The 27,067-nt window shown below is 34.4% G+C and overlaps 1 protein-coding gene and 2 non-coding genes across 3 annotated transcripts; 1 reads left to right on the top strand and 2 right to left on the bottom strand.

Annotated features, from left to right (window-relative positions):
* The first annotated feature begins 622 nt into the window (after positions 1-622).
* LOC148764094 (small nucleolar RNA R71) lies at positions 623-729 on the top strand. The gene has a single exon (XR_016024915.1). It is a non-coding gene; the product is annotated as a small nucleolar RNA R71 (small nucleolar RNA).
* Positions 730-22,521: 21,792 nt separating this feature from the next.
* On the bottom strand, positions 22,522-22,618 carry LOC148764093 (small nucleolar RNA snoR8a). Its single transcript, XR_016024966.1, has one exon. It is a non-coding gene; the product is annotated as a small nucleolar RNA snoR8a (small nucleolar RNA).
* Positions 22,619-26,309: 3,691 nt separating this feature from the next.
* On the bottom strand, positions 26,310-26,818 carry LOC108660653 (uncharacterized). The gene is made up of 2 exons (XM_018114905.1): positions 26,613-26,818; positions 26,310-26,526 (listed from the first exon to the last, which is right to left on the bottom strand). Exons 1-2 carry the CDS (start codon positions 26,816-26,818, stop codon positions 26,310-26,312), a joined length of 423 nt encoding a protein of 140 aa, XP_017970394.1.
* Between the last annotated feature and the right edge of the window lie 249 nt (positions 26,819-27,067).

The raw sequence follows: 27,067 nt of genomic DNA, 5'->3' as shown, positions 1-27,067 counted from the left end.
TATTTCTTTTATTTTCTTATTATATTCAAATAACCGTAATTTCGTTTTAAATGAAGATTTTAGACTTTTAAACTCATTTTAAATATGAATTATGTGTTTTGTACTTGTATATTACGTTTTAGCCAGTTTCGAAATTTTTGAGAAAAAATACCCCTGTATGGCGAAAATTTTATTTTGATTGTTTTTGATCTAAAATAGTATATATTCTCTAAAAACTCGATATTTAACAATGATTGCTCACAGGAAAGGAAAGAAACTGATATGTAAGCCTTGCGGGGTTCCGGTTGGCATTCCGGATAATGAGTGTCAATCGGGACGTCGCGGCGATTGTCATGGGCCTGAGGGAGGTTCCGGGTCGTGACAGTTTATCTATTTTCTTTGCGAGAGAGGCCAATTGTGTAGAGACAATGTTTATCACATCTAATTCATGAATTCCAGCAATTTTTCTTGTACCTAACCTATTATATGGCCATTGATAATTATTAGAAGCTATCTCTTTGAGCAAATCATAAGCCTCATCAATGGATTTACTCATGAGTGCACCTCTAGCGCAGCATCAATGGTAGTTCTAAAAGGTCCTAGCAAACCATTATAAAAAGTCTGAACTTGCAGCCATTTACGTAATCCATGGTGAAGACATCTTCTCATCAAATCCTTATACCTCTCCCAAGCCTTATATAGTGATACAGAATCAAATTGCATGAAAAAAGTGATATCATTCCGCATTTTTGTTGACTTTATAGGTGGAAAGAATTTTTCTAAGAATTTTTTAGCCAAATCATCCCAAGTATTAATGGAACCAGCAGGAAGTGAATTTAACCAACTTTTTCTTTTATCTCTCAATGAAAAAGGGAAAAGCCTCAATCTTATGGCATCATCAGTAACACCATTGGCCTTGAATGTATCGCAGATTTCCAGAAAATTTACAATATAAGCATTCGGATCATCATTAGGCAAACCCCCAAACTGAACAACAGTCTGAATCATCTGAGTGATTAATGGCTTAATTTCAAAATTATTGGCTTGAATATGAGGTCTTTGGATACTAGAGTGGAGATTTTATAGTTGTGGGACTGCATAATCCTTCAAAGGCTTGGTCTCTTCCTCTTATTGATCAGCCATTGTTTTACTTGGAGCATAAACTTTTTTATTTTCTTCCGAAGTCTTCGAAAAGTCTTTTCAATTTCTAGATCAAAAGGAACAATTTCCAAATTTTGGACTCTTCGCATACAAAGACCAAAAGTACCTAAAAAAAAGAAAAAAAATTAAAGAAAAGGAAAGTCTAGATTAAAATTAAGAATGCTTGGTATTAATATTAACAAAAAGAATTAAAAATCAATTCCCCGGCAACGACACCAAAAACTTGTTGTTGAATTTTTTGCTCACGCAAGTGTACGTATTGCAAAGATAATATAGAGATGAGTAGCGTATCGATCCCACAGAGAATTGAATTAATATTTAGAGTTAACTACTAAACTTAACATACCTTAATTTTATCTAAACAATTAAAATTAAAAAAAAATTAAATTAATAACTAATAACGATACTAATCTATGCAAATTTACTTTATTAAATGTGAATGACTACCAGGCCTAAGATTATAATATCCCTTAATATTTCATCTGATTATTGTCTCTCTTTCTTAACTCAGTTTAATGGTTTAAGTTGCGAACCTAGAGTCCTAAATTATTTACAAGTCTCTATTGAGTTTCTTATAAAAATACCTATCCTAATTAATTTATTATATGTCTATGCAAATTAAATTGAAGAAAGATTCATTAAGTTTGTGCTCTAATCCTGGCTACGTATGGCTCATAAGTGTATGTCTACCCTATATGCAAATCAAACCACCTAATCAACTAAGTGTATTCGATCATATACTATTTTATTCAAGGTCTACCTAAATCTCCTTCGTCAAGGTTTAACCTAGGTTTCCAATTCAATCTAATTGGTGATCAGGCAATTAGAAACATTAAGAACAGAATAAAATAAATAACTTAAATCTATCAAATATAAGTAAAAGAGAGATAAATAATTTAGACTACATATTGAGTTCAATCATAATTTTAGATTAAAAATTTAGTTCCCCATCAAGTCACACATTATCATCGAACAAAATCTAAACATTAAAAGCAAAACCAAGAAAATAAGAGAATAAAAGAAAATGTAGAAAACTCAAGAATTGTATTCTTGATCTTCAAATCTCCTTGAATTTTGCAAATTCTTCGTAGCTTCAATAACTCTGTGCCTTGACTCTTAGATGTTAATCTGGTGTTTCTTCGTTCCCTTCTCCCTCAAGTCCTCTGAAAGGTTGTTTTTATAGGCTTTGAAGTCAAACCAAGTTGGGTGAAGAAAGAAGTCAATTTCAGCTAGGATTTCCTCATCAAACTATGTAAGTCGCAGCTTTGCCAAATGAATTAACAAAAATCGCAATTGGTCTAGGACTGCTGCAGTGCATTAACTTCAATAAGATTTTTGACCATGTTCTAGGCAGAACTGGGTGAAGTGGTAAACATGAAAGTTGTATATTTTTCTCTTATCTTTCCAATGGTTTAAGAATTGCTTCATTTAAAGCTCTTTAGAGAAAGTTATGGTCAAAATACCAAAACATGTGCATTAAAAGTCTACACCTTAAAATTGCTCTCCTTCTTTCACTAAAATTTTTCTTTCAAACACCTACAAAAGCACAAATAAATCAATAACAACCTATCTTAACCACATTAACACCAAATTAAGCATAAAATTAACTAAGATTAGATTGACTCACCTAAACTAACTAATTTAAAATAATTAAATAAAATCTACTAATTTTTATGCATTACTACAAAAACTAAGCCAAATTAGTATCAAAATTAAGCTCAAATAACTCTATATTATAGAGTTATCAATTCTCCCCCTTTTTCTTATATCAAAAAGGTTAAGAAGAGTGAGCATTAAGCACTTAAGCGCAAGAAATAATGGTTAGCAAAATCCATCAAGAATATAAGCGTTAAGACCATGAATTTGTAACCATAAAGTCACCAAGTCATCATATATTTGCACTTAATATCCTCAACCAAGTCATTAAGGAATATACCTATTAAGCACATTCATGTATTAATTTCTTAAGCGAATCATCAATAAGAATGCCACATGTATATATATTTGTAAGCAAAATGTGGACATAACATTATGAAGTTCAAGAAAGATAATCATGAAGATGTTCAATAAGCACATATCAATTATGAGAGATGGAATCATTTTAAAGCTCATTATATCAATTGGTAAAGCACTAGTAAAGACTTTCGCTATCATTAAGTATTCCAAGCATATCAACTTCAAGACTCAAACGCATTTAAAAAGATATGATCAATTTAAAGCACAAGTGAGAAGAGACAATTATAAAGCTTGATGCTAATATCAAAGCTAGACACTAATTAAGAAAACTTAAGGCTTGATACCAATTATGCATTTCAACATTCGGGTTTAAGTGAGAAGAAATATAAGGCACAATATCTATTTTACTGTTTAGAAAGATGTTATCGGTAACGAAGAACACCAAATGTTGAATTCTCACCAAACCTTGTTGTTCAATAACTTAATTCCTTATGATATCAAAGACAATGATTGACTCCCCCTTAAGAAATCATAAGCTCAACACAAATTGCTAGAGATCCTTAATAGATCAAATATTAGGAGAGAAATCATGAGCCTAGAATAAATGAGCATTCAAATAGATATTCAATTTATTTCCCTAATACTTAAGTATTCGTGGAACTAAAAAAGTATGAGCATTTGAATAGATGTTCAACATATGCATAAAATACTCAAATTTTCAAGAAGTATTTGCAAAGTAGTTCCTAGGCATGTCTAAGGTATCATTAGTCTTTAAGCATCATTCAATTATCATCAAGTACTATCAATCATCATCAAGCATTCATTATTTATTCTCAATATCAATCCGCCAAGCAGTATCAATCAAGCATTTCCAAAAAATTCCTTAATTCATATCTAAAAATAGCAACTCAAGGAGAAATTCAAAAATTATCATCATTAAGCATTGTTTTTTCGAGCGGTCATTCATCCAAGTCATTTTGAAGCAAGCATTACAAGATGTATTCTCCAAATTATATATGACATTATCAATTCAAGGAGAACTTTCACAAAAGGCCTATCATTATTAATGAAGCATGACCAAAGTATTTTGCACTCATTGCAATCATGTAAAAGAGATTGTGATCAAGTAAGCACTAACATGGTTACAAAAAATAAAATGGATATTTTCAATAATCATGATTCCAATTTTCACAAATAAATGGACATATACCAAAAAAAACTACAAGCATTGAATTTTAATGTGGTACATGCTATTTCTCAATATTCTTCATAATTCATGAGTGATACTAAAGAAAATTGAAAATAAAGCACTCAACTCATAAATATATTCAAAGTGAACATTCAATCATCAACGACTACCAATTATCAAGATTTAAGAAAGAGATAATTAATCAAAGCACATTAGGCATTCATTGCTAACTAAAACTATAGGCCATATTTTGTTTGACATGTCAAGCTATTTATGGTGACCTATAAGCCAAAGTTCGATGCACACCAAATCTTTAGATCTTGTAAACAATAAAGCTCAATGAAGACATAGTTAACATTTAAATGCATATTCAAAATAAATTTCAACTATGTCAACTCACAATATATGTTATGGTCAAACTTGATAATTAAATTCATATTCAAATGCATAACTCAAGTCAAGTTTTAGACTTTAAACCTTAAGGTCAAGCAAAATGAAAAATCATGTAAGCATGTGTCTTGACCAATATAATAGATGAACCAAAATTTATTTTCATGAAGTTCAACAAGTTCATCATGATCAATTTCATAAGTATAATCAAAGAATCAATCTTGAAACAATCATTTAAGCATAATCATAAAGCATATTTCAAGAATTGATCTTATGATTCATTGTAAAGATTTTTCAACATAAGCACATGAACATTTCATTTCTCAAGACATAATTTTTGGATGTAAGCACATGAAGATTTATGGAATCAATATGAGTATAATGCTTGGGAATAGAAAGATTTAAGCAATTAAAAATGTTTTCCCATTTTTCAACAAATGTTGTAATTTCAAGAACATATACTTGCACCAAATGATCATGAGAATATTCATAATGCATGTTTTATAGAGTCAAGAATCATCTTTGAAAAGGAAATTCATGGAAGAAAATATTGCAATGGACAAGAAATGAAGTAAGAAAACATTTTGGAACTCAAAATATGCCATTTTGACTTTAGAGCACTTAAGAATCAACTACATATCCTTAGGGGTGGACTTTTTATCATTCCAACAGCATTTTTTTGTGTGCATCTAATAGTTGACTAGCTATGCTTAGGAGTCAACTATGCTTGATCCTTGCACATTAAAAAGCCAAAAAAAAAAAATGCAAGACATGCAATGTTCTGAGGTACAATGATATCAAAATATAGACTTGTGTGAGAACAATTTAGAATTTCATTTCAACCATGTTTATAACATCATTTTGGACATGTATGATCAAAGATTCTTCAAGAAAAACATGTGAACTCAAATTTTGGCTTTTATTGCTTATTGTTCACAAGTGCTAAAAAGTTGAAATGCTCATTTGAAGAATCATGTCTCTAATATGCTCAAGCATTTTCAATTTTCATCATAATACATGAATATGAGTTATAAAATGTACAAGCATTTTAAACATCATTTAAGCATAATAAGCATCAAATTTCACATTTTGAACATTTTTCTAGCATATAGACAAAAATTCTCTTGAAGTCATTCAAGCATTCATTTGTAACAAGAACAAGTTATAATAGCATTTTCAACACAAGGAACACTTGTTCAAGTTTTATATCATTGAAATCATTGTAGCCTCAAGCATTACAAGAAGATTTGTTCATTTGCTTAAAATATCATCAATGTCAAATTATCATACTCATGATTATGCTTGAGAAAGCTCTTTCAATCTATTCAATAAATCATGAGATCAATATCAAGTAAAATGGGATTTATGCAATTCAGGTATCAAATCAATTTTCCTCAACGATGCTGCATCATCAAAAACAATAAATCAATTTCAATCAAAGAGAATTAAAAGATTTTGCAAGAAAATCAATTAATAAAGATTTAATCTTTTTTTTACAAACTTTTCAACTTGAAACATTAAAGATTTGACATGCTTTGTGAAAAATCATGAGCTCAATATCACATAATTTTGTTTAATTACGCTTTAAATGATTTATGAAAGGTGTAATAAGCATAATGAATCATGTTTATATATGTCAAGGGTCATTTACAAATATCTCACAATCATATGCTAAAATATGCCCTTATGACCAGTTACAAGCAATCATGCACATCCAATAAGAACAAGTCAATAACTATTTTCGTCATGAAACAAACTTGTCCAATTGCTAAATCATTATAAACTTAAGGATGGCAACATTTTTCTAATATAAGCTCATTTTGCTTTAAAAGTACCAATTAAAGTAGTCAAAATTTTCAAACTCATTATCAACCATCTTGAACTATTCAAGTAAGTTCTAGAATGCAAATCAAGATTGTTCAAATGGTCAACTTATGTTAGGCACAACAAAATCAAGGATAAATTTTTTTTTAACTCAATTTTCCTCATTTTAGGTTATTTGAATAGGTGTGAGTATATGTCATCAAGTATGCTCATATTTCTATCACATTATCCAACCTTTTAAGCTTCAAAATTACGCTAAAAAATCATGTTTCCTCAAAGAAGTAGTATGGAAACAATTTCACAAAACATGAGAAAATTTTATAGAAATAATTTTCCATAATCAAGTAATCTTGATAAAATAATTTTCTCAAAATAAGAATGATGATATATTCAAGATCAAATAAAAGTACATACTCAATCTTTAGATTCATACTTTCTTGCAACTTATAGCATGTATCATATCAAATCTAGTTGCATAGTCAAGATTTATCAATAAAGCTCAAAAAATTATACACTTAATATTCAAGCAAGAATACGCAACCAAAATTTTCTTTTAAACAAACCAAACAATTTTAGAAACCAAGCTTAATGAATCAAACATTCAATAAATACGCAATCAGAATTCTCATTTAAACAAACAAAAGGCTTTTGGCATAGAGATCACCCATTTTCCTTTATGTGTGACTAGAAAGCATTCATTCTTCAAGAATTGTTCCTCCTTACTCTAGCACACCTACAAGAGACATCTTTCATTTGATCTTTGGTATCAAAATTGCTTTGGATCTTTGAAAGTTAGTCTTGTCACACAAAATTCCTTTTGGAACCCACACTTGTCTAAATTTATAAGGTAAACATTTTCTAATGGGAAAAAATTTTTTTAGCCTTTAAAAATAAAGTGCCTTTGGGAATAAGCCTCCAGATAATTTTAACTATTTTTAGCAACGATAATAGATTTTGAGACAAAAATACCCTTAATGAGACATCTTCGTTGATGCACAGTCTCAAACGGGCGGAAAATGGAAAAATAAATATGCAAAGAATTTGCGAACATCTAATTTTGTGCAAAACATTCATTTTTTTTTCCGAATGTCAAGCCCAACTTTATAAAATATTAACCATGTCATTCATGTGATTGACAGAATGCTTGCATACTTGAAAAGCCCCGAAAAATCATCAAAAGTCGGTAGTGTACCTAGTGGTGCAACTAAGTTGAATTAAGCCTCGAGCTAGTCCAAATAGAGATTTTAAGATGAAATTGAGAATTTTAAAACCCTAGAATGACTTAAAATAGTGATTCAGAGTTCGAGGATCGATTTAGAGTCAAATTAGAATTTTCATGACCTAGGGGCAAAAATGATCATTTTGCCGCCCGAGGTTAAGATGTGAGTGTTGGATGAAATTTTTGACTAAGATTGATCATTTGGAGTATAATTTGAGTTTGAGAAGTGAAGAATTTTAATTTCAGTGTTTTTTCGAGGATAAGGGCAAAATAGTCATTTTGCCACCCCAGAGGTAAAATTGTAATTTTACACCACCCAACACTTGTCTAGAACATGAATTTCACCCATTATTATTATGGATAATTGAAGGATTTTAAGTGGTAGAGAAAAAAAGCTTAATAGTTAAGAATTTAAAAAATGGACCAATGGTAAGGTGACAAGTGTCAAGCTTTTATTTCTTTATTATTTTCCTTATAAATTAGCACAAAATCAGCCCATTTCTCTTCATTATGGCTGGCCAAAGCAAGAACAAAGGAAGAAAAGAAAGAACAAAAACCCTAGAGTGAAAATTCAAGAGAAAATTGGTGGATTTCAATAATCAAGCAATTAAAGGTAAAATTTCTTGATTTTGACTTGTGATCTACCTTTCCCATACATTCTTTTGCATTTTCCATGGTTGAATCACATGATTTCATGATGAATCCCTTGCTGGCCGAACACTTAGAGGGAGGGTTTGATGCTTGATTTGATTATATTTCAATGTATTTTAGTGTTTTTAGATAGTTAGTGATGTGTAGCATGAAAAGCCAACAAGAAAAATTCACTTCCTCCCATTACCCATCATTGGCCGAATTTTCCATGTAGAGTGTGGATGGTGGATTTGATTTTATTTCAAGTGAATTGGTTAGGAAATGATGAATTATGGTGAGAAAATCAAGTAGGAAAAATCATAGTGTTGATGCACCCACCATGGCCGAAATTTCCAAGAGAAAATGTGAAGATGATTTTACTAAATTTTATGCTATTTGACTTGTGTTTGATGGTTTGGAGAATTGGAAGAAAAATGGAGTTAATTGGAGTTGAATTGGGCATATTGGCCAATTAATCGAGTGATAGATCGAATTAGGCCAATACCGTTTTATTTAGGTACACAATTGAATTTGTGTAGAACACCGTGTTTAGATGATAATCCGAACAATTTGCATTCCATTTCATGCATCCATATAGTTTTATAACGGTTTAGCACCAATGTGGTAAATTGCTTGATTGTACATTATGTTTAGGTGGTGAATCCTTCGATAAGGGCAAAGAAATTGTACTGGAGGATCGATAGTCGGAGTACTATAAAAATTTGACTCCCGAAATAGTGAGTAACCTTATCATCATTTTAATTATCTAAAGTGGTCTTTTTATTCGATTTTGTGAATGTTATGGAAAATGAGTTTAGATGGTTAATTTTTAGGTTTTATAAACAAAATGTATTTAAATGAAATGATTTTATAAATTGTCTTGAAATTGAATGATGGCTTTGAAAATAGAGTAATTGGAGACCATTTGATGTATTGTGAATTTATGGTTCTAATTGATTGGCTTATGGCAATATTGGCATGAATGGCTGAAATGGTATTTGTGTTGAAAATGTATAAACTGTTGTTTACCTTGATAGGCTGGATAATGATAAAATTGCCATGTCATGCTGTTAAATTTTTATTGTATGGTGGGTTTAGCTTGTTGCAGTGGGCGGGTTCTGTGGACCAACCTATTAGAGGGGCACAAAATCTGATTATATACGTACCTCAGTCGGAGAGGCACGTAGGGTATCTCCTGAGGTATGGTTAGAGTTCACGTCACGCCGAACCACCTCGTGATGATGAACTCCGCTAACGCCAAGGAACGGCTGTGTTTTTCAAACTAAAAGTATGTTTACGTGTATACGAAATTTTTAACAGCCTTGGCAGACTCGATTAGATACCTCGGCCAAGGTATTCTCGAGAATGATTTTGGCAAGAGCCAAGCTTTTAAGATACTCATAAGCCATGTTGATTATTTAAATGAAATGAATATTTATGTTATGAATTACATATTAAGATGGAATATTGTAATCGTCTCCATTTACTCGACTTTAGATATTTTGGATGGTGTTTGTTTACTCACTGGGATTATATAATCTCACCACCCTCATTTCCACCCATTTCAAGCTCAGAATAGGTTGTAGATAGCTGATTTCGTCGAAGGCTACAGTTGGCTTTACTTCTTAAAAAATCGTAGGTTCACAGCCTTCGTTCACTTTTGTCATTTCGGGGCCCACGTGTCATTGTAAATTAAATTACATACCTTGACTATCTGTATTACAGTATGTATGAATTTATTTCGCTTTTGCGCTAGAAAAATTTCTTACAAATAACTTTATAAAAATTGTTTTCTAAGAAAATAGAATATTTTATTGAATATTTTTTTATTATATCCAAATAATCATAATTTCATTTTAAATGAAGGTTTAAGACGTTTAAGCTTATTTTTTATTATGAATTATGTGTTTTGTACTCACATACTATATTTTTAGCTGATTTTAAAATTTTTAAGAAAAAATGACCAAAATGCCCCTATGAGTTAGAAATCATTTTTTTATTGTTTTAAGTTGGAAATAGCTTAAAATCTTTTAGAACATGATATTTGGCAACGGTTACTCACAGGGGAAATGAGAAACTAATATTAAAGCCTTGCAGGGTTTCGGTTAACATTCTGGGTAATGAGTGTCTATCGAGACACCGTATCGGTTGTCACGGGCTCGATGGGAGTACCGGGTCGTGACAACAAAGCTTGTGCAAAACAAAATAATGTTGCATGAGATGGTTTTTCAAATATTTCAAACATGGCATTCAAATAATAAGAGAAGAGTGATATTAAACCGAACGAGGAACCGATTGTGATGAATCGAAAGCTTTGAGAATGATGTGAAACCAGAAATCCCTGATATGGTGGTGAATCGAAAGGAGAAAGATGTGAATCCAAAGCATGAAATGGTCATGCCACAGCAAGCCATATGTGACATGGCGGTGGCACGGCAAGGTTTAGAGTTTGTGAAACGACATGTTGGGAATGTGTGACACGGCATGGTGGGAATGTGTGACACGGTTGTGACACTGCACGATTTAGAGTTTGTGACATGCCATGGAGAGAATATGTGACACGACAGGGTGAGAATATGTGACACAACTTGGAGGGAATATGTGAGATGACATGGTGAGAATATGTGACACGCTAGTGTGAGAATGTGGCACGCCATGGTGTGCATATGTGTGACACGCCATGGTGAGAATATGTGAGACAACATGGCGAGCATATGTGACACGGTTGTGACATGGCAGGGTTCAGAGTTTGTGACACGCCATGGAGGGAATCTGTGACACAGCAGGGTTCAGAGTTTGTGACATGCCATGGAGAGAATCTGTGACACGACAGGGTTCAGAGTTTGTGACATGACATGACTTGAATATGTGACACAACATGGTTTGAAATAGGAAGCGGGCAACTAACGAGGAAACCGATTGGACTTCCACTGTGAGACCCTGTCAAGCTCGATTAAAAGACGGTATTGTACCGAGTGGTACAACTAAGTTAAATCGAGCCTTGAACTAGTTCAAATAAAAATTCTAAGAGGAAATTGAAAATTTTGAAACCCACAGAATGGCTTAAAATAGTGATTCGGAGTTCAAGGTCCAGTTTGGAGTCCATCAGGAAAAATTACGATTATGGACAAAACGGTCATTTTACCATTTGATGATTAAATGGAGATTTCTAGCCAAGATTTGATCACATATAGCCAAGAATAATTATATGAAATATAATTACGATTATTGGAGTATAAAATGATGTTTAGCAGTGAAAAATTGTGATTCTCGGTATTTTTGGAGCACAAGGGCAACATGGTAATTTTGCTACTAGAGGACTAAACGGGAATCTTTATAAAATGATTTTTGCCCCAATTGATTAATATTGATCAATATTAGTGTTATTTGAGGTTGAAAAGTAGAAATAATGTGATTTCGGTACATTTCGGAGTATAGGGGTAAAATCGTAATTTTTTTGTCTCGAGGACAAATCGGTAAATTTTTCACCCCAACACTTGTCAAGACCAAGGAATTTTAATTTTGGTAGGATTGGATAAATACCAGAATATTTGTGGTGGAAAATTAAGAAGAAAAAGTCAAAAAGTTAAAAAAATTGGGCCAATAAGCTTGTGACACGTGGCATGCTTGATTATTTTATTATTTTCTATAGAAATCAGCCCATTAAATCCCCAATTCTCTCACCATAGTCTGCCTAGGCAACCAGCAACAAGAACAAAGGAAGAACAAAGGGAAAAATAAGAAAACCTAGGTGAAAATTCAAAGAAAAAGTGAAGAAATCAAGGAAACAAGCTAGGTAAGTTAGAATTTCTTTAATTCTCCTTGATACCTAACTTACCCATGCTTTTGTTCTTGATTTTCATGGTTGAATATTGAGTTATCATGATGAATTCAATTCTGAAAAATGGGTATGGAAGAGGAATTGTTGTTGGAATAATTTGATTTTAGACTATGTTAGTATTTAGGGATAGTTAAGCATGGTTATGAACAAAAACACAAAAGAAATATTCAATTTCTCTAGGGTTCCTTGTTGGTCGAACCATGAGGGCTGAATATCAATGGGGGATTGTTTTTATTTCAAGGAAAATGGCTTGAAAAATGATGATTAAGGTGAAACGGTTATGTAGAAAAAATTTCGGTGCTAGTGCACCAAATGATCAAATTTTTCTATAAGGAACTGTGAGGGTTCTAATGCTAAATTTGGCTTTATTTAAATGGTATGTGGTAAATTAAGGTATTAGAGAAGAAATTGATTAATTTGGAGGTGATTTGGACATAATCGCCAATTAATCGGGTGATTTGGTCAAATTTAATCGATACCGCGATTAAGCAGTAATCGGACGTATTTTTCCATTTACATATCAAGCATTAGTAATTTAAATTAGTTTATATCAATTTAGGGACAATATAGTAAATTCCTCGACTTTGTTATTTGACAAGGTAGTGAGAAGTTTGGAAAAGGCAAAGGAATTGCGCCTGAGGACTATTAGTCCGAGTGCACCTGGAATCCAGATTTTCGACACCTGTGAGTGAATTTGCATTTCAAAATTTATTTGGGAATTCTAATTAAGTTGAAATGAAATGCGTGAATGATTATATCTAATTCCCATTTAAAAATAAATCTCGGGAACAAGCTTTTAGTGAAAATATTTCTGTGATGTTAAATATGATTGCGATGCATCTGTGTATATCTGTATGATGCCTACATGTATTATTGAGAAATTGTGTGAAATTAAGTGTACTAAATCTGTGTACCCTTGTATTATGCTGATATGCATTATTAATAAATTATGCTTAAATTGATGCAACCGAGCATGTGTGGAGTGGGAAGTGCAATGCCAGTTGAATGACAAAGGATGTGATAATTACGACCGTGCATGTGCGGAGTGGGAAGTGCAATGCCAGTTGAATGACAAAGGATGTGATAATTATGACCGTGCATGTGCGGAGTGGGAAGTGCAATGCCGATTTAATGATAAAGGTTGTGGGGACGGCGATACGTAACGCCCACAATTTCCTAAAAATTCAAAGGTGTGTAAAGAGGGATATTGAGTGATACCCCTTACCGAGTACTTTGATAGTTATTTCTTTGTACCACTAAGAATAGTGAAGACTTGGCGGTGTATATAATTGCTCATATCTTTGTGTATATATGTTTGATTGTGTGGTATGTGAAACCCTTGTTTGTGACGGTTTATGATAAACCGTTAATTTTGCTATCTTGCTTGATAGAATAATTGGTGAATGAAATTGTACGTGATACATATGCATATATGAATCGTACGGGTTGTGAAACCCTTATTGTGTGATGATTTGTAAATAACCGTCAGTTTTACTACTTTGCTAGAAGGATCGGTGTAAATTCAAGGATGTTTAATCCTTGAATGCGTAATAAATTTTTAGGTAAGGGAAAAAGGGTTTAGAATAGTAGTTAGATGAAAATGGCCTTATTTTCAATCAGTGCATCATGATTATCAAATTTCCTGGTTGAGATTACTTGTTCCCTTCTAATATTCACTCACTGAGTATTGTACTCACGTTTTATAAAAATTCATGTTTTCAGATCAGGTGACTGTTGGACCTTAGATCGAGGAGTCCCCGTAGTGCATCTCCTGGGTATGTGTCTGGCATTCGATAGTAATCCCTTTTATTGTAAATGTCTCCGCTGAAAGTCATGGGTCATTTTGTATTATGAATACAATCTAACAATGTGAATATGCGTATGCAATGTAAATTGCTAAATACATGACTGGTATAGTGCATGTATATTATTATCGATAATGCCATTGTGTTTTGGCTATATTCACACCCGAGAAAAGGTGTGTGTGTGTGTATGCATGATATGATAAATTTGTTAAGCAAAGGTAAATGGATAGGCTTGCTTGGGCTTAGTAAGCTATGCTCATTGAGCTCGTGCGCCGGTCATGGCCCGAGAAATTGGGTCGTGACATCCACCGAATGAATGAAATGAATAAATGAATATTATAAGGCCATTTCATTTTAATTAAATATTTTTCAAAAATCGTAAATGTCTGTGTGAAGGAACTCAAAGAGTTTGATTCATTCTTCAATCCCTAAAGTACCAGAGTGTTCGACTTCATTCTTTGCAAGCTTAACGCCACCACAGCAACAATGTCGGTTATCAGTGAAGAGGTCAGTCAGTCTGAAATTAAAACTTTCTTCTGTTCGTTAAATTTTTGCTTGGTTTGTTTGATATGTTCATGTTATTTGCAATTGTTATGTTTAAACTATTTTCTTCTAGATTTTATGGTCGTACCAAAATTTTGAAGAGGGTCAGCATATACATATCGTGTAACAGGAACTACAACATTTGATTTAGAGTGCAGTGGGTTAACTGCTTTTTGGGGTTTTTAGCGTGTCACAACATTGGTTATTTTAGGGTAGTTTGTGTAACGAGTTAGTAATTACACTGATTAGTGTGTCACACGCCATGGGTATTTTAAGCTAGTTCGTGTAAAGAGATAGTAATTATAGTGATTGGCGTGTTAACGTTGGCGTGTAGCAACATTTGACTTGAGATGCATGGCGTGTAACAACATTTCACTTGATACGCATGGTGTGTAACAATATTTGACTTGATACGCATGGCATGTAACAACATTTTACCTGATATGCATGGCATGTAACAACATTTGACTTGATATGCATGGCATGTAACAAAATTTGACTTGATATGCATGGCGTGTAACAACATTTTACTTGATATGCATGGCATGTAATAACATTTTACTTGATATGTGTGGCGTGTAACAACATTTATTTCTTTCTTCAGTATACCTTGTTGAACATTATGTGTTAACTCACTCGTGCATGTGTGCCATGTTTTGCAGATGCAGTCCAAATAATATGAAGATCTTGACAGTTTGCTTATTGTGCCGAGGGAGAAGTGGGCGTTCAATGTCTCTATGAACACCCACTGTAAGTGGTCGCAACTGAATTACATCAACAAGACTCTCTAAGAGAAAGGGCAGTACGATCCAATGAAGCGTACGTGTTTCGGAATGCTGCTGGACGTATATCCACAAGGCTACTTTTACGCAGGTCTCCTGCATAATATCATGATTTGTCGAATCACTGAGACAGATTCAATGGAGCATGTGCTATGATTTGCCATTGGCAAAAACAAAGTGAGCATATCAAAGTAGGAATTCTGCCTTATCATCGGACTAAAGTTTGGTCGAATGCCCGATGTGTTCACACAACTGTACAAGATTGTTGCGGATAGAATTCATGCGAGATATTGGAACGGGAAGTAGAGCGTTAAGCTGCAGGCATTGCTTGAAACGTTTCACGGACCTAACTTTTAGCAACTAGGAGACGTGACCAAGATGGCACTCGTCTTGATCACGAATAACATTTTATTTGGTCAAGATTACTGTAGATGGGTGACGCCTTAGCTCTTGTCATTAGTGAAGGACATCGACGCTTGGAATGTCTTCCCATAGGGTCACTATGTTTGGAGGCTGACCTTGGACTACCTTTTGAAGGGGTTTGAAGTGCTTGCCTTAAACTTGCAGAATGATACTCGTTTAAGCTACAACATTTACGGATTCGCGTGGGTGATATAGGTACTGTCACGTAACATTTTTCATTTTCCTTTTGACATAATAATTTATGGTTGCACTCGTTTATCATTTACGGTCTGATAATGGTTACATTTGACTTACAGTTCTGGGCAATGAAGGCAATTCCAGCCTTGCAAAAGAGAGTTGCCTTTTTTGCTCCGAAGGACAATGTCTACCCACATATGTGCGAATAGAAATGCAATCAGAAGCCAAAAGACTTCTACAAGGCAGTTGAGAAGTTGGAGTCATCTCAGCATGTGCGTGAATAGCTATTAATTTGTGTTGTGAATTGCATAATAATTTTCCCTAAAATTTAATCACAATCCCTATTTTGTAGTTATGGGCAGTCAAGACCTTGGAGCCCACCCCGGATAAAGCCAGACGGGAGTATTCTGTGGACATCGATGTCCCATTATCTGAGGGCCACCAATACGTGCCAATAGAGCATATGGAGGATTGGGCAGACTAGGGCTTAGGTGCAAGGGAAAAGAGGAGAAACTTGAAGCAGAAAATAACCATTGGTGCCACGAAGCAGAGGCGCACCACCGCTATTGGAGTCGATGAGCTGTAGGCCCCCGAGTTGATAGAGGAAAGGGACAACCATGGTAATGGTAGTGAACAGCCAGTAAGGACGATTTTAATAGTTTGTGTTCAACAATTCCATATGTGATTATCGAATAACATATATGTATTTGCAATTGGACCATGCAACGATAACTCCATAACCACCAAGAGGTCTTTCTCAGACGCACAATGCTAATGAGCCGTCGATAATATCAGTTTTAACGGTTTGTGTTCAACATTTCCACATATGTTTATTGAATAACATATTTTTGTTTGCAGTTGGACCATGCGACGATAGCTCCACAACCACCGAGAGGTCATTTTCAAACATACAGTGCTAATGAGCCGTCAGTAAGATCGGTTCTAACAGTTTGTGTTTAACATTTCCACATATGTTTATCGAGTAACACAGTAATTTCTGTTATTACAGTTGATGGAGGGGACGACAACTCCTCAACGATCGATCGGTCCTGCTCAACCGCACAGTGCTAATGAGCCACCGATAAGGATATTAAAGTTCTAACGGTTAATGTTCAACAATGAACATATATGATTATTGAATAACATGATAATATATGTTATTGTAGTTGACCGATGCGACAAGTGTCAATGATGGAGTAGTCACGAAACGTCAGCTGCGACGGATCATGCGCAGGCATGAAAAAGACATGTTGGAGCTGAAGGCTTTAATTCAGTCATTGACTCTCGCAATGCAGATGTTGGAGGATCATATCATTCGTTAGATTCTAGACAGCCTGAAATCACAAGTACGTTATTCTATCTTCACTCATATATTGGTGGTTTACTATGATACCTTCACTTCTATAGGCTTGTAACTAAGTATAGATGTAATAATATGAGCTAGGGGTAGTTTCGTCATTTTCTCTAATAAGCTTCCAGAAGAAAGTTTTATGATATTTTAAGGCCTAAATAGGCCTAAGACAGTATAAATGATGTGTGCTGATGAAAACACGAAGAAAACTAAAAGTTTCAGTAATTTTCATTATAGGGGCAAAATGGTCATTTTTTACCTCGGGTTAAAATTTTAAGTTTTTATGAACTCGAGCATGTTCAGACCATTATGGATATTATCCCAGTGTTAAAAGAGCAAAAAGATTGCATAAAAGATTGGAGGAAAGTAAGTTAATTGGTGGAAGGGCATTTTCGTAATTTTAAAGGAAAAGATAAGATTGCCTATAAATACCTTGAATTTCCAGCAACTTCTTGAATTTTCTAGCAGCTGGTCTTCTTCTTCCCTTCTCCTCTCTCACGTTTTTTCAAACTCCATGGAAGCTTGATTTTCAAACTTCCACAACTTTCTTTCTCTAGCTCCAATTTTCATGCTTTTGGTGCACCCTTCCATAAACCCTTGTGCTATTTCATCTTCTCACTTCAAAAACCTTGAAATATCTTGTTTTCATACTTTCTCTCACTATTTGGGCATTCTAGAGAGAGAAAGAGAGAATCACTCCATTGATTTGAAAGCTATTGGAAGAGAATCCAACTACAAAGGAACCTTAGGGTGAATGATGCACCAAGTTTGATTTTTAGCTGTAGAAAATGGCTAGTAATTTTGATTTATGAGCTGTTTTATTGTTTAGTATGTTCATTACTTTTTAGTGATTAAGATAGTGAACATAGATAGCCATTTAAAGTGGCAATTGAAAACTAACTAAGAGATAGCTTTTAAAGTTCATAGTGTGTAAACTGATCTATTGTTTATGTTAATGTGATCCTAGGTTTTTAAGGAAGCACCATCATTCCAATTGGATCATTAGGGGAATTTGAGTTAACTAAAGGTTCTATAATCAATTGGTGAGTGGACTACCTTCAAAACTGATTTTGGGAATATGATGGATTTGACAAAGTGTTTGAATGACTTTATACAATTTTTCATGAAAATGAATGCCTTGGGAACAAGCTTTTTGAGAAAAGGTTTATGTTATGAAATGTGATTATTATAGATTTCTATGTGGCTACATTATGTTAATATACATATATGCTTGAGTATAATGTTGTGTAATTGTATTGACTCGGCTATGTGCAAGTAGGGAGTGCACATAAATCGAGGATGACCCGATTATGTGCGAGTAGGGAGTGCGCATAACCCGGTGATGACCCAGCCATGTGCGAGTAGGGAGTGCGCATGAGCTGGTGATGATGATGATGAGATGGTGTGATGATGATGATGGGTATATAAGTATATATATATATGTAAATATGTGTGATATAGGAAATTGATGGATAATGGGTTATGGTTGTAATGCATGTGAAACTTGACACGTTAAACCTTGAAAAATTGTTATGTGTTTTCATGTTGGTTTGGACCTTTTGGCAGGGTGGTTTTTCCTTTGAGAGAAAGGTAAATTTTGCATTGATGCTCTGTATTTCGCTGCAGCGAGAAACTCTCAGATTTGGAGAGGTACACTGGCCGAAAACTCATTGTAGCGAGGATGCATTTTCGCTACAGCGAGAATGACACTGTAGCTTCTCGCTGCAACGAGAAACTTTCTGTTTTCTGGGTTGTAATTTCGCTGCAGCGAGATTTAATCTCGCTGCAACGAGAAACATTCTGTTTTTAGGTTGAAATTTCGCTGTAGCGAGATTGAATCTCGCTGCAGCGAAAAACTTTCTGTTTTGGTCTCTTATCTTGTCCAATTACTGTCCTATCTTTCACTTCTTTTCTACCATATGGGAGCATGGACTTCCAACATTAAGGATTAAAAGAGTTAAGTTTAAATGAGGAGGTTTAGTGAGAAACCCTCAGCCAGTTGAGAAACCCTCGTTCAGTTAATAACTAAATTCCAACGTCGTTGCAACAAAAATTTGTTGTTGTATTTGACTTGCTTGTGCAATATTGAAGCTTTCATTCTTCAAATGATTAGCTATGTATGGGTTCATAATTTTCAAATGATTAATCACTTAAGGGCTCGATAAGGGGTTTTATTAGGAATGAACCAAATTGCATTGTTTTGAAACAAGTGCATCATGATTTTAAATTTTCCTTTGTTGTTGCTTGTTCCTTTCCTTGTTCACTCACTGAGTTTATACTCACCGTTTTCAAATTCATGTTTTCAGATCACGAGGCAGCCGGTAACTAGGACGAGGTGTCCTTGTAGACCTGTGTCCATCTTTTGGTAGGTGTCTCGGCATTAAATAACTGTATATTCATCTGAGTCACTTCGCTGGAAGTCGAATATTATTTTGTTATGTATAGACAAACTTGATGTAAATTATTAAAATACATGTTGTAGGTAATGTATGTATATTTTAAATGAGTAATGCCAGTACAAGTTGGCAATGTATATTACTATTTTGGTTTAAAGTTATAATTTGTGACTTAACAATATTTGATGGTATGATGAGTAAGATAAATAATAGGCTTGCTTGGGTTTAGTGGATTACGTCCATTGGACCCATGAGCCGGTCATGGCCCGAAATTTGGGTCATGACATTTACATTTAGCAGGTGTAGTCTTATTTTTTATTCTCAGTTTATGGTTTATGGTATTTTATGAGCTAATGGATTTTCCCATTTGTCTTATTCTGTAGGGCGATGCTTCATTGCGCGATATTGGTGATGACCACGATGATGCTAATGATGGGCAGCGTGATAAACTTAGTGTTCACATTCACCATGATGTTATTGCTGTTGACGAAGAGAATGTAACTTATGTCAATGATGCTGTGGTAGGGGATGTCACCTTTCAATCAGATGATGCTGAAGAAGACCATGTTCTTGAGGCCGATTCGATTATCGATGCATCTTTGGGAGGGAAAGGGGACCTTCACTTAGGTGAGGCTAAAAAGGACCATCTTCCTAAGGCCGATGCAGTAGTCAAGGCAATAGCATGAGGGGATCGGAACCTTGCATTAGTTCTGGCTGAAGGGGACCATCTTCATCAGAGCACTCCTAAAGGCAGCGCGTCATGGGTGTCTTTACTAGAGTTGTCTGATGTCCATCATCTTGAAGCACTGATTTCAGACCCAACTGAAAGGGCACGGGTCAAAATGGTCAGCAAATACATGGCAAGCCCGTATGTTAATCTGTCAGTGAGCTATCGGGATGTTAATAACTCAATGGTGGAAGGGTACAAAGCTTTCAATAAAGACAAGTGTGTGAGATAAGCTCATAAATAACATTGTAAATATTGTTTTTGAATGAAATATTAATCCACCAAGCCTTTTGAAATTCATTCTGTTACATGTGTAGGCGTAACGTCGAGATCTTAGGGGATCAAGAGGCTGACATTTTCACAACGTTAGAGGATCCCAAAGAGGAAATGACAAGTGAACAAATAGACGCATGCCTCAGCATACTCTGTAAGCGAATGACAGGGCCAAAGTTGAAACTGTACAACAGTCGTGCATACGTGGTTGATACGATATTCTTCGTAAGTTTATTTGTAAATTTTTCAATTCTGAAAATAATAAAGTTTTTGATTGCATAAAGTGTAAGATAATGTATACATGTTTCACAAGACACCATCCATATGCTCTACACCGCATTTTCAATTGAAAGGTGAAGGGTAAGAGGCCAATATACAGTAAAAAATGGGAAGATGTCGATTTCATCCTCGCACCTTGCAATGTGGGTGGGCATTGGGTGGTTGCGAAGATCAACTTGGTCAGGTGGACAATCAAGGTGGTGGACTCCGCAAGAACTTCAGATGCTAAGGATAACAATGTGCGTGTGGCTCAAATGACACCCCTTATGACAATGATCCCAATCATCTGCCACAAAGCTAGTTATTTCCACAAAACGAGTCGAAAGACATGAGATTCGATGCTAATGCCATTGAAAATTCATTTGTCAAAAGCTAAAGTGCATCGGCAGAATGATAGTGTTAGCTACAGTATGTTCACCATAGGGTACATTGACGATATTTTGCAATCGAAACCAATCAAAGTTAAGCAGAATATGATTGCTAATATGCATCGCCAATACGTTCTAGAAATTTTTTTTCAACAATTGTGAGAACGAACCCTAAACATATCTAGAGTTGTATGTACATTTTTTGTAAATACAATTAATTTTATTAATTTTAGTATTTGTACATTTTATACATTCATTTTCCAATTTAAACACAATGCCTATAAATCTGAAAAGCTTATGTAAATTTAAATTAATACTACAACCACGTGGCATGTCACCCCATTGGGGCATGGCGTGTCACCCCTGAATACTGCAACAAGTCAGTATGACAAGCCAAAAATCTGCTTGCACTCAGTGTGTCATGCCAAAAATCTGCTTACACTCAACGTGTCACCCTATAAATCTGCTACCACTTAGAGTGTCGCGCCATAAATCTGCTTACACTCAGCGTGTCATGCCAAAAATCTGCTTGCACTCAACGTTTCACGTAAAAAATCTGCTTGCACTCAGATTTTCACTCCGTTACCACTCAAAGTGTCATGCCATAAATCTACTTCCACTTAGCATGTCACACCATAAATTTGCTACCACACAGCGTGTCACGCCATAAATCTGCTTGCACTCAGCGTGTTACGCCATAAATCTGCTACCACTCAACGTGTCACCAAAAAATGACACCGACATATGACAATTGGGGCGTGGCGTGTCACCATACAATACTGAAGAAGTCAACGTGTCATGCCATAAATCTGCTTCCACTCAGCGTGTCACCAGAAGATGTCATTGACATTTACAAATTATAGCATGTGGCTAACAAGAGGTCAAAAAGATCGAGGCAGTCCCTGTACTCTCTCATTTAGTTCAATTTAGTCCTCGAACTGAAGATCAAATTTTCCCACCAAGGAAAAAAGGGACTAAAGTGGATAAAAATTAACGGTACAGGGCTTAAATTGAAAGAAATTTAAATTATTCATTTCGAAACCACCCCAAAAAAATATTAATGACATAAGATGGAATCAATATTAACAATTATATTTAACTTTATCAACCATGAATACAGTCTTTAATCTAGGAAATTTCAACTTAAAAAATATAACTTAAAATATTCAACAAAATGAAAACATAAAAAATGAATAAATAATTGCAAGCGTGGAACTCAGATTCTATGGTTGTAATAAGAGGTTTGTCATGTCAAAATTAAGTAAGTTAGAATGAGGAATTAATTTTAATTTTATAATCATCGATAACTCCATATCTCTGTTTTTCAATTTTTAAATCAGAAAACACTAAATCAACACATTTTTTCCTTATTTTACTTTAGCTTAACTAAAAAATGAAGTTAAATAAAACTGTAAAATCCGACTCTATAAATACATGTCATAACATACATGCACTGAGTAGCGTGTTATTATGCTAAGAAAGTCCCTAAGAATAGACGAAACCCGATATTGTACCTAACGGTACACTTAAATTGATTTAACCTCGAACTAGTTGAAATAGGAATCGTATGATGAAATTTAATATTTTATAGTCAAGGAATGACTAAAAATGATTGTTCAAAATTTGAGGGTTCATTTGTGGAAAAATTGAAAATTTTGATGTTCAGGGGCAAAATCGTAACTTTTCCACCCGTGGACAAAATTTGAGATTTTGAGAGAATTTAGATCACATTTGACAAATTGGAGAATGGCATGAGTATAAGGGATGAAAAATATGTCTATGGGCAATTTTTCAGTTTTTGGGGCAAAAATGTAATTTTTGACTTTTACAGGGGCAAAAGTGTAAATTTCAAAAATTACTCCACCAAGACTTTGGATAAGTCTGAGAAATTTATCTAATCTATAGATATGTGGGACAAGTGTATGGTGAAAATTTGAAAACAAATGGACGAAATTTTTAAAACGGACCAATGGGAAAGTGACACACGACATTTTTTTAATGGTTTAATATTATTTTAATGAAAAGTCAGCCCATTTAAACCCCATTTTAAGTGATGGCCGGCCATAAGGAGGAACAAGAGAGGAAACAGAGAGGAAAGGAAGAAAAGAAAGAAAACAAAGCGAAACTAGAAAAATTCAAAGGGGAATTCGCGTTTTTCGCCCGTTTACGAGTCTAACGGTAAGATTTTTCGACTTTAGCTTGATTTCTACCTTTCCTATGCCTTTGTTTCCATTTAGCATGCTTGAGGAGAGAGATCTAAAAGTGACATCAAGGGCTGGCCGAATTTCAAGGGGGGAGAAATTGAAATTTTTAGGTTTTGATTTTTAGTTAAATTGATAATTTTAGTTAGTTAAATGTGTTTAGAAATTAAATTGGGCAAGAAAGCATTAAATTTTCACAATACCCACCCTTGGCTGAATCTGCAATGAGGTAAAATGATGATAATCTGATTTTTATTCTAAGATAAATGAAGAGAAAATCATGAAAAATGGTTAAATGTGATAGAAAAACAAAGTGGAAAATTAACCGAGTTAATGTCCCATTTTTGGCCGAATTTTCCAAGGAAGAGAGTGAGCTGATTTTGGTGATTTTAGAGGAATATTGGCTGATAATTAATGGTTAGAAATGTCAGAGAGAAAATGGGATAATTTAGAGCTAAAATGGAGCGCGTTAGCAATTTATCTGGTAAAGTGCTAAAAATAGGTTAATACCGCGTTTAAGCCGTTTTTTGCTATTGCATTTCATACCATGCATTAGTATCGGATTTAAGTCAAATATATAGTGATTTAGCATTAATGTGATGAATTGAGTAAATTTTTGCAATGTGTCTAGGAGAAGAGCCTTCCGGTAAAGGCAAGGAAATCGTACCCGACGAGTAGTTATCGGGGCACCTAGAAAGCTTTTAGTTTGTACAAATGGTGAGTAAACTTATTATTATTGTAAATTATCTAGAGTTTATTTTTAAATGCTCTTTATATATTTTATGAAATGAAAACGAGATTAAAACGGGATTTTTGATGTTTTAGAAATAAATGTGACAAATAAAGATGTATTGTGTTGATTATGAAATTGAGTAATTGGAGGCTGTTAACTGTCTTAAAAATTATATATTTTCCTATGAATGGCTTATGAGATATGAGTATATGTGGCTATATTTTGTAAGTGTATTGGAAAATTTATGTAAGTTGTTTTTATTATGCAGGCTGGATAAATAAATAAAAGCCACGTTATACTGTCGAAATTTTATTAAAATTGATGGGTTAGTCACTGCAGTGACGGGTTTTCGTGGACTGCCTATTAGAGAGGCACGGTAAACCCGTTTATATAGTTACTTCGATTGTAGAGGCGAGGAGGGTAACTCCTGGGGTAGTATCAGAGCTCACTTCACGTCGAACCCCCATGTGAATGTGTAACTCGGCCAACGCTAAGGAACGACTTGTTTTAAAAATAAAAATGTGTTTCACATGTAAATGTTATAACAACCTTGGCGGACTCGGTTAAATGCCTCGACCAAGGTATCTCCGAGGATTAGTTTTGGCTTGAGCCTTGTTTTTAATAAAAGACATAAGCCTTAACAACTGTTTTGATAAATTACAAATATTTTATGGTTTAAGAAATAAATTGAAAATATTATGAAATGGTTCGTAATTTGTTGTTTAAACTTGCCTCCATTTTACTCGCTTTTAGATATTTATGATAATGTTTGTTTACTCATTGGGATTGCAAAAATCTCACCCACCTCCTTTCCAAACATTTCAGGTCTGTGGTAGCTTGTAGATACCTTATTTTATTGAGGATTCCAGTTGACATCTCTACCACACAGACAGTAGGTTTCTAGCACAACCACTGGGTGTATTTTGGGCCACTTGTCATTGTAACCATTATTGTACATTATAACTTAGTAAATTTTTGTATGTATGAATTTATTTTACTTACACATTACAAAAGATTTCTTAAACGTGTTTCTATAAATATTGTTTTATATAAAAATGCTATATTTTAATCAATATTTTGAATAGTGATATTTGTTTATAAATCCTTTAAAAAAAATAAAAAAAATAAATTATCTTTGGATTTATTTGAGCCGAAAACGATCGATAATTGTTTAAAATAGAATGTTTAACAACGATTACTCACAGGAAATGAAAGAAACTGATATGTAAGCCTTGAGGGGTTCCGGTTGGCATTTCGGGTAATGAGTGTCAATCGGGACGTTGCGGCGGTTGTCATGGGCCCAAGGGAGGTTTCGGGTCGTGACAAAAACAGTTTCTTTACTATTATAAATAGTAGAAGAAAGAAATTATTTAGTCATTTTATATTATTTTATTTGAACGTAATACAAGTTATTCATCTAAATTTTACATCATATATGAAATTTTTACAAATTTCTTTTTTCTAAAAGGAGATTCAAACTTAATTTTTGCCAAAATGATAAATTAATTTACATATTCTACAATTAAATAATCAAGTAAAAAATATGTATATATATTTTCCAAACATTTTCAACACCCTAAATCTTTTACACTTAAATATTTGGCTTATTAATAAGCACATCAATAATAATCTACACGAACAGTAAAAGGACTTCGCAAGTCTATTCACTACTCAAAACTATCGACAAAATGAAATGAATAATCAAATAATATATCTACAAAATTAATAAAAAAAAAGACTCATCTACAAGAAGAAACTGACAAACACAAAATATGAATGAATGTAAGAAACTGCAAGAGGAAATTGTCAGAAAGGTATTGCACATGGCTCACACATTTAGTTAGGCCGGCAAGCTATCTTTATCCACAAGACACCCTACGTTTTCAGACATTGTCCTTCGTATTGGACAGTTATTGCATGTGTGACCGATTTGTCTGCAACTTGAACATGTTTTTGGTCGTCGAACTTGTGGAGGTGCCAGATTTGTGGATGGAACTGCAAATGGGGATGGGCAATTCTATTTATTATGCTCATGACTCTTGTATTGCGAACATCTCCATGCTCAACTGCCTTTACCAGCCGATGGAATCCTTCTCCTCCTAGGATTTCTCGCTTGGCCTCGCCAAGGTGATGGCAACACGACAAATTGTTTCACATGAGGGGGGGTGTCCCACTCACTAGGATGCCCTATCGAGCGAATGGACCCCGCATAACCTTCCATCAAAACGGTTGTTTTGTAGTAATCAACGTAGAATTCAACAGCTTCACGTTTGCATTTACTGAAAAATACAATGAACTCAATGTTCAAGCACAATGTAAATGCTATGTCAATTAAGGTTCAAATAAGAAATAAAGATATTGTAACCTTATTGTTGCAAAGGCATGGCTGTATGGCAATAAATCTATTTGGAACTCACAACATGAACACGTCTTCTTGGATAGGTTTACAAGTCTATCCATCTTCCCGTCTTTAACTTTGAACTCCATTCGATTAATAGGTTCAACTACAAAGCAATGTGCATCATTGAACCGTTTGCTCAACTGCCTAGCAACCCAAGGGCTAAGGGGCATGGTCACCTTGACGGCCTCCTCGTACCAGTCATGGAACCAACGCTAGAACATGTCTCTGTTGAACTCGACCAAAACAAAGATTGGCATGTGTCTTGCATGCTTCAAGCATGAGTTAACACATTCCGCAATATTGGATGTCATGAGTTGGTATCTCCTTGCCGGTGAACGTGCACATGCTCATCTCTCAAGGCCTATTCTCATAAGGTCAGCATGGGCTCCCGTGTGAATCTACTTGAGCTGGTTCATATG

This window comes from Theobroma cacao, chromosome 2 (assembly GCF_053813885.1).
Source record: "Theobroma cacao isolate CCN51 chromosome 2, ASM5381388v1, whole genome shotgun sequence".
Taxonomy (NCBI): Eukaryota; Viridiplantae; Streptophyta; class Magnoliopsida; order Malvales; family Malvaceae; genus Theobroma; species Theobroma cacao.
Note: the sequence above shows the minus strand (reverse complement) of the source record. Positions and strands in the feature narration are given on the sequence as shown.

What these genes read in the sequence shown, in the direction of transcription:
- LOC108660653 (XM_018114905.1), bottom strand. Translation starts at nt 26,818, where the DNA reads ATGCCCCTTAGCCCTTGGGTTGCTAGGCAGTTGAGCAAACGGTTCAAT. An exon ending in CATGCCTTTGCAACAATAAG is followed by an intron (nt 26,527 to 26,612) that starts GTTACAATATCT and finishes TGTATTTTTCAG; the next exon opens with TAAATGCAAACGTGAAGCTG.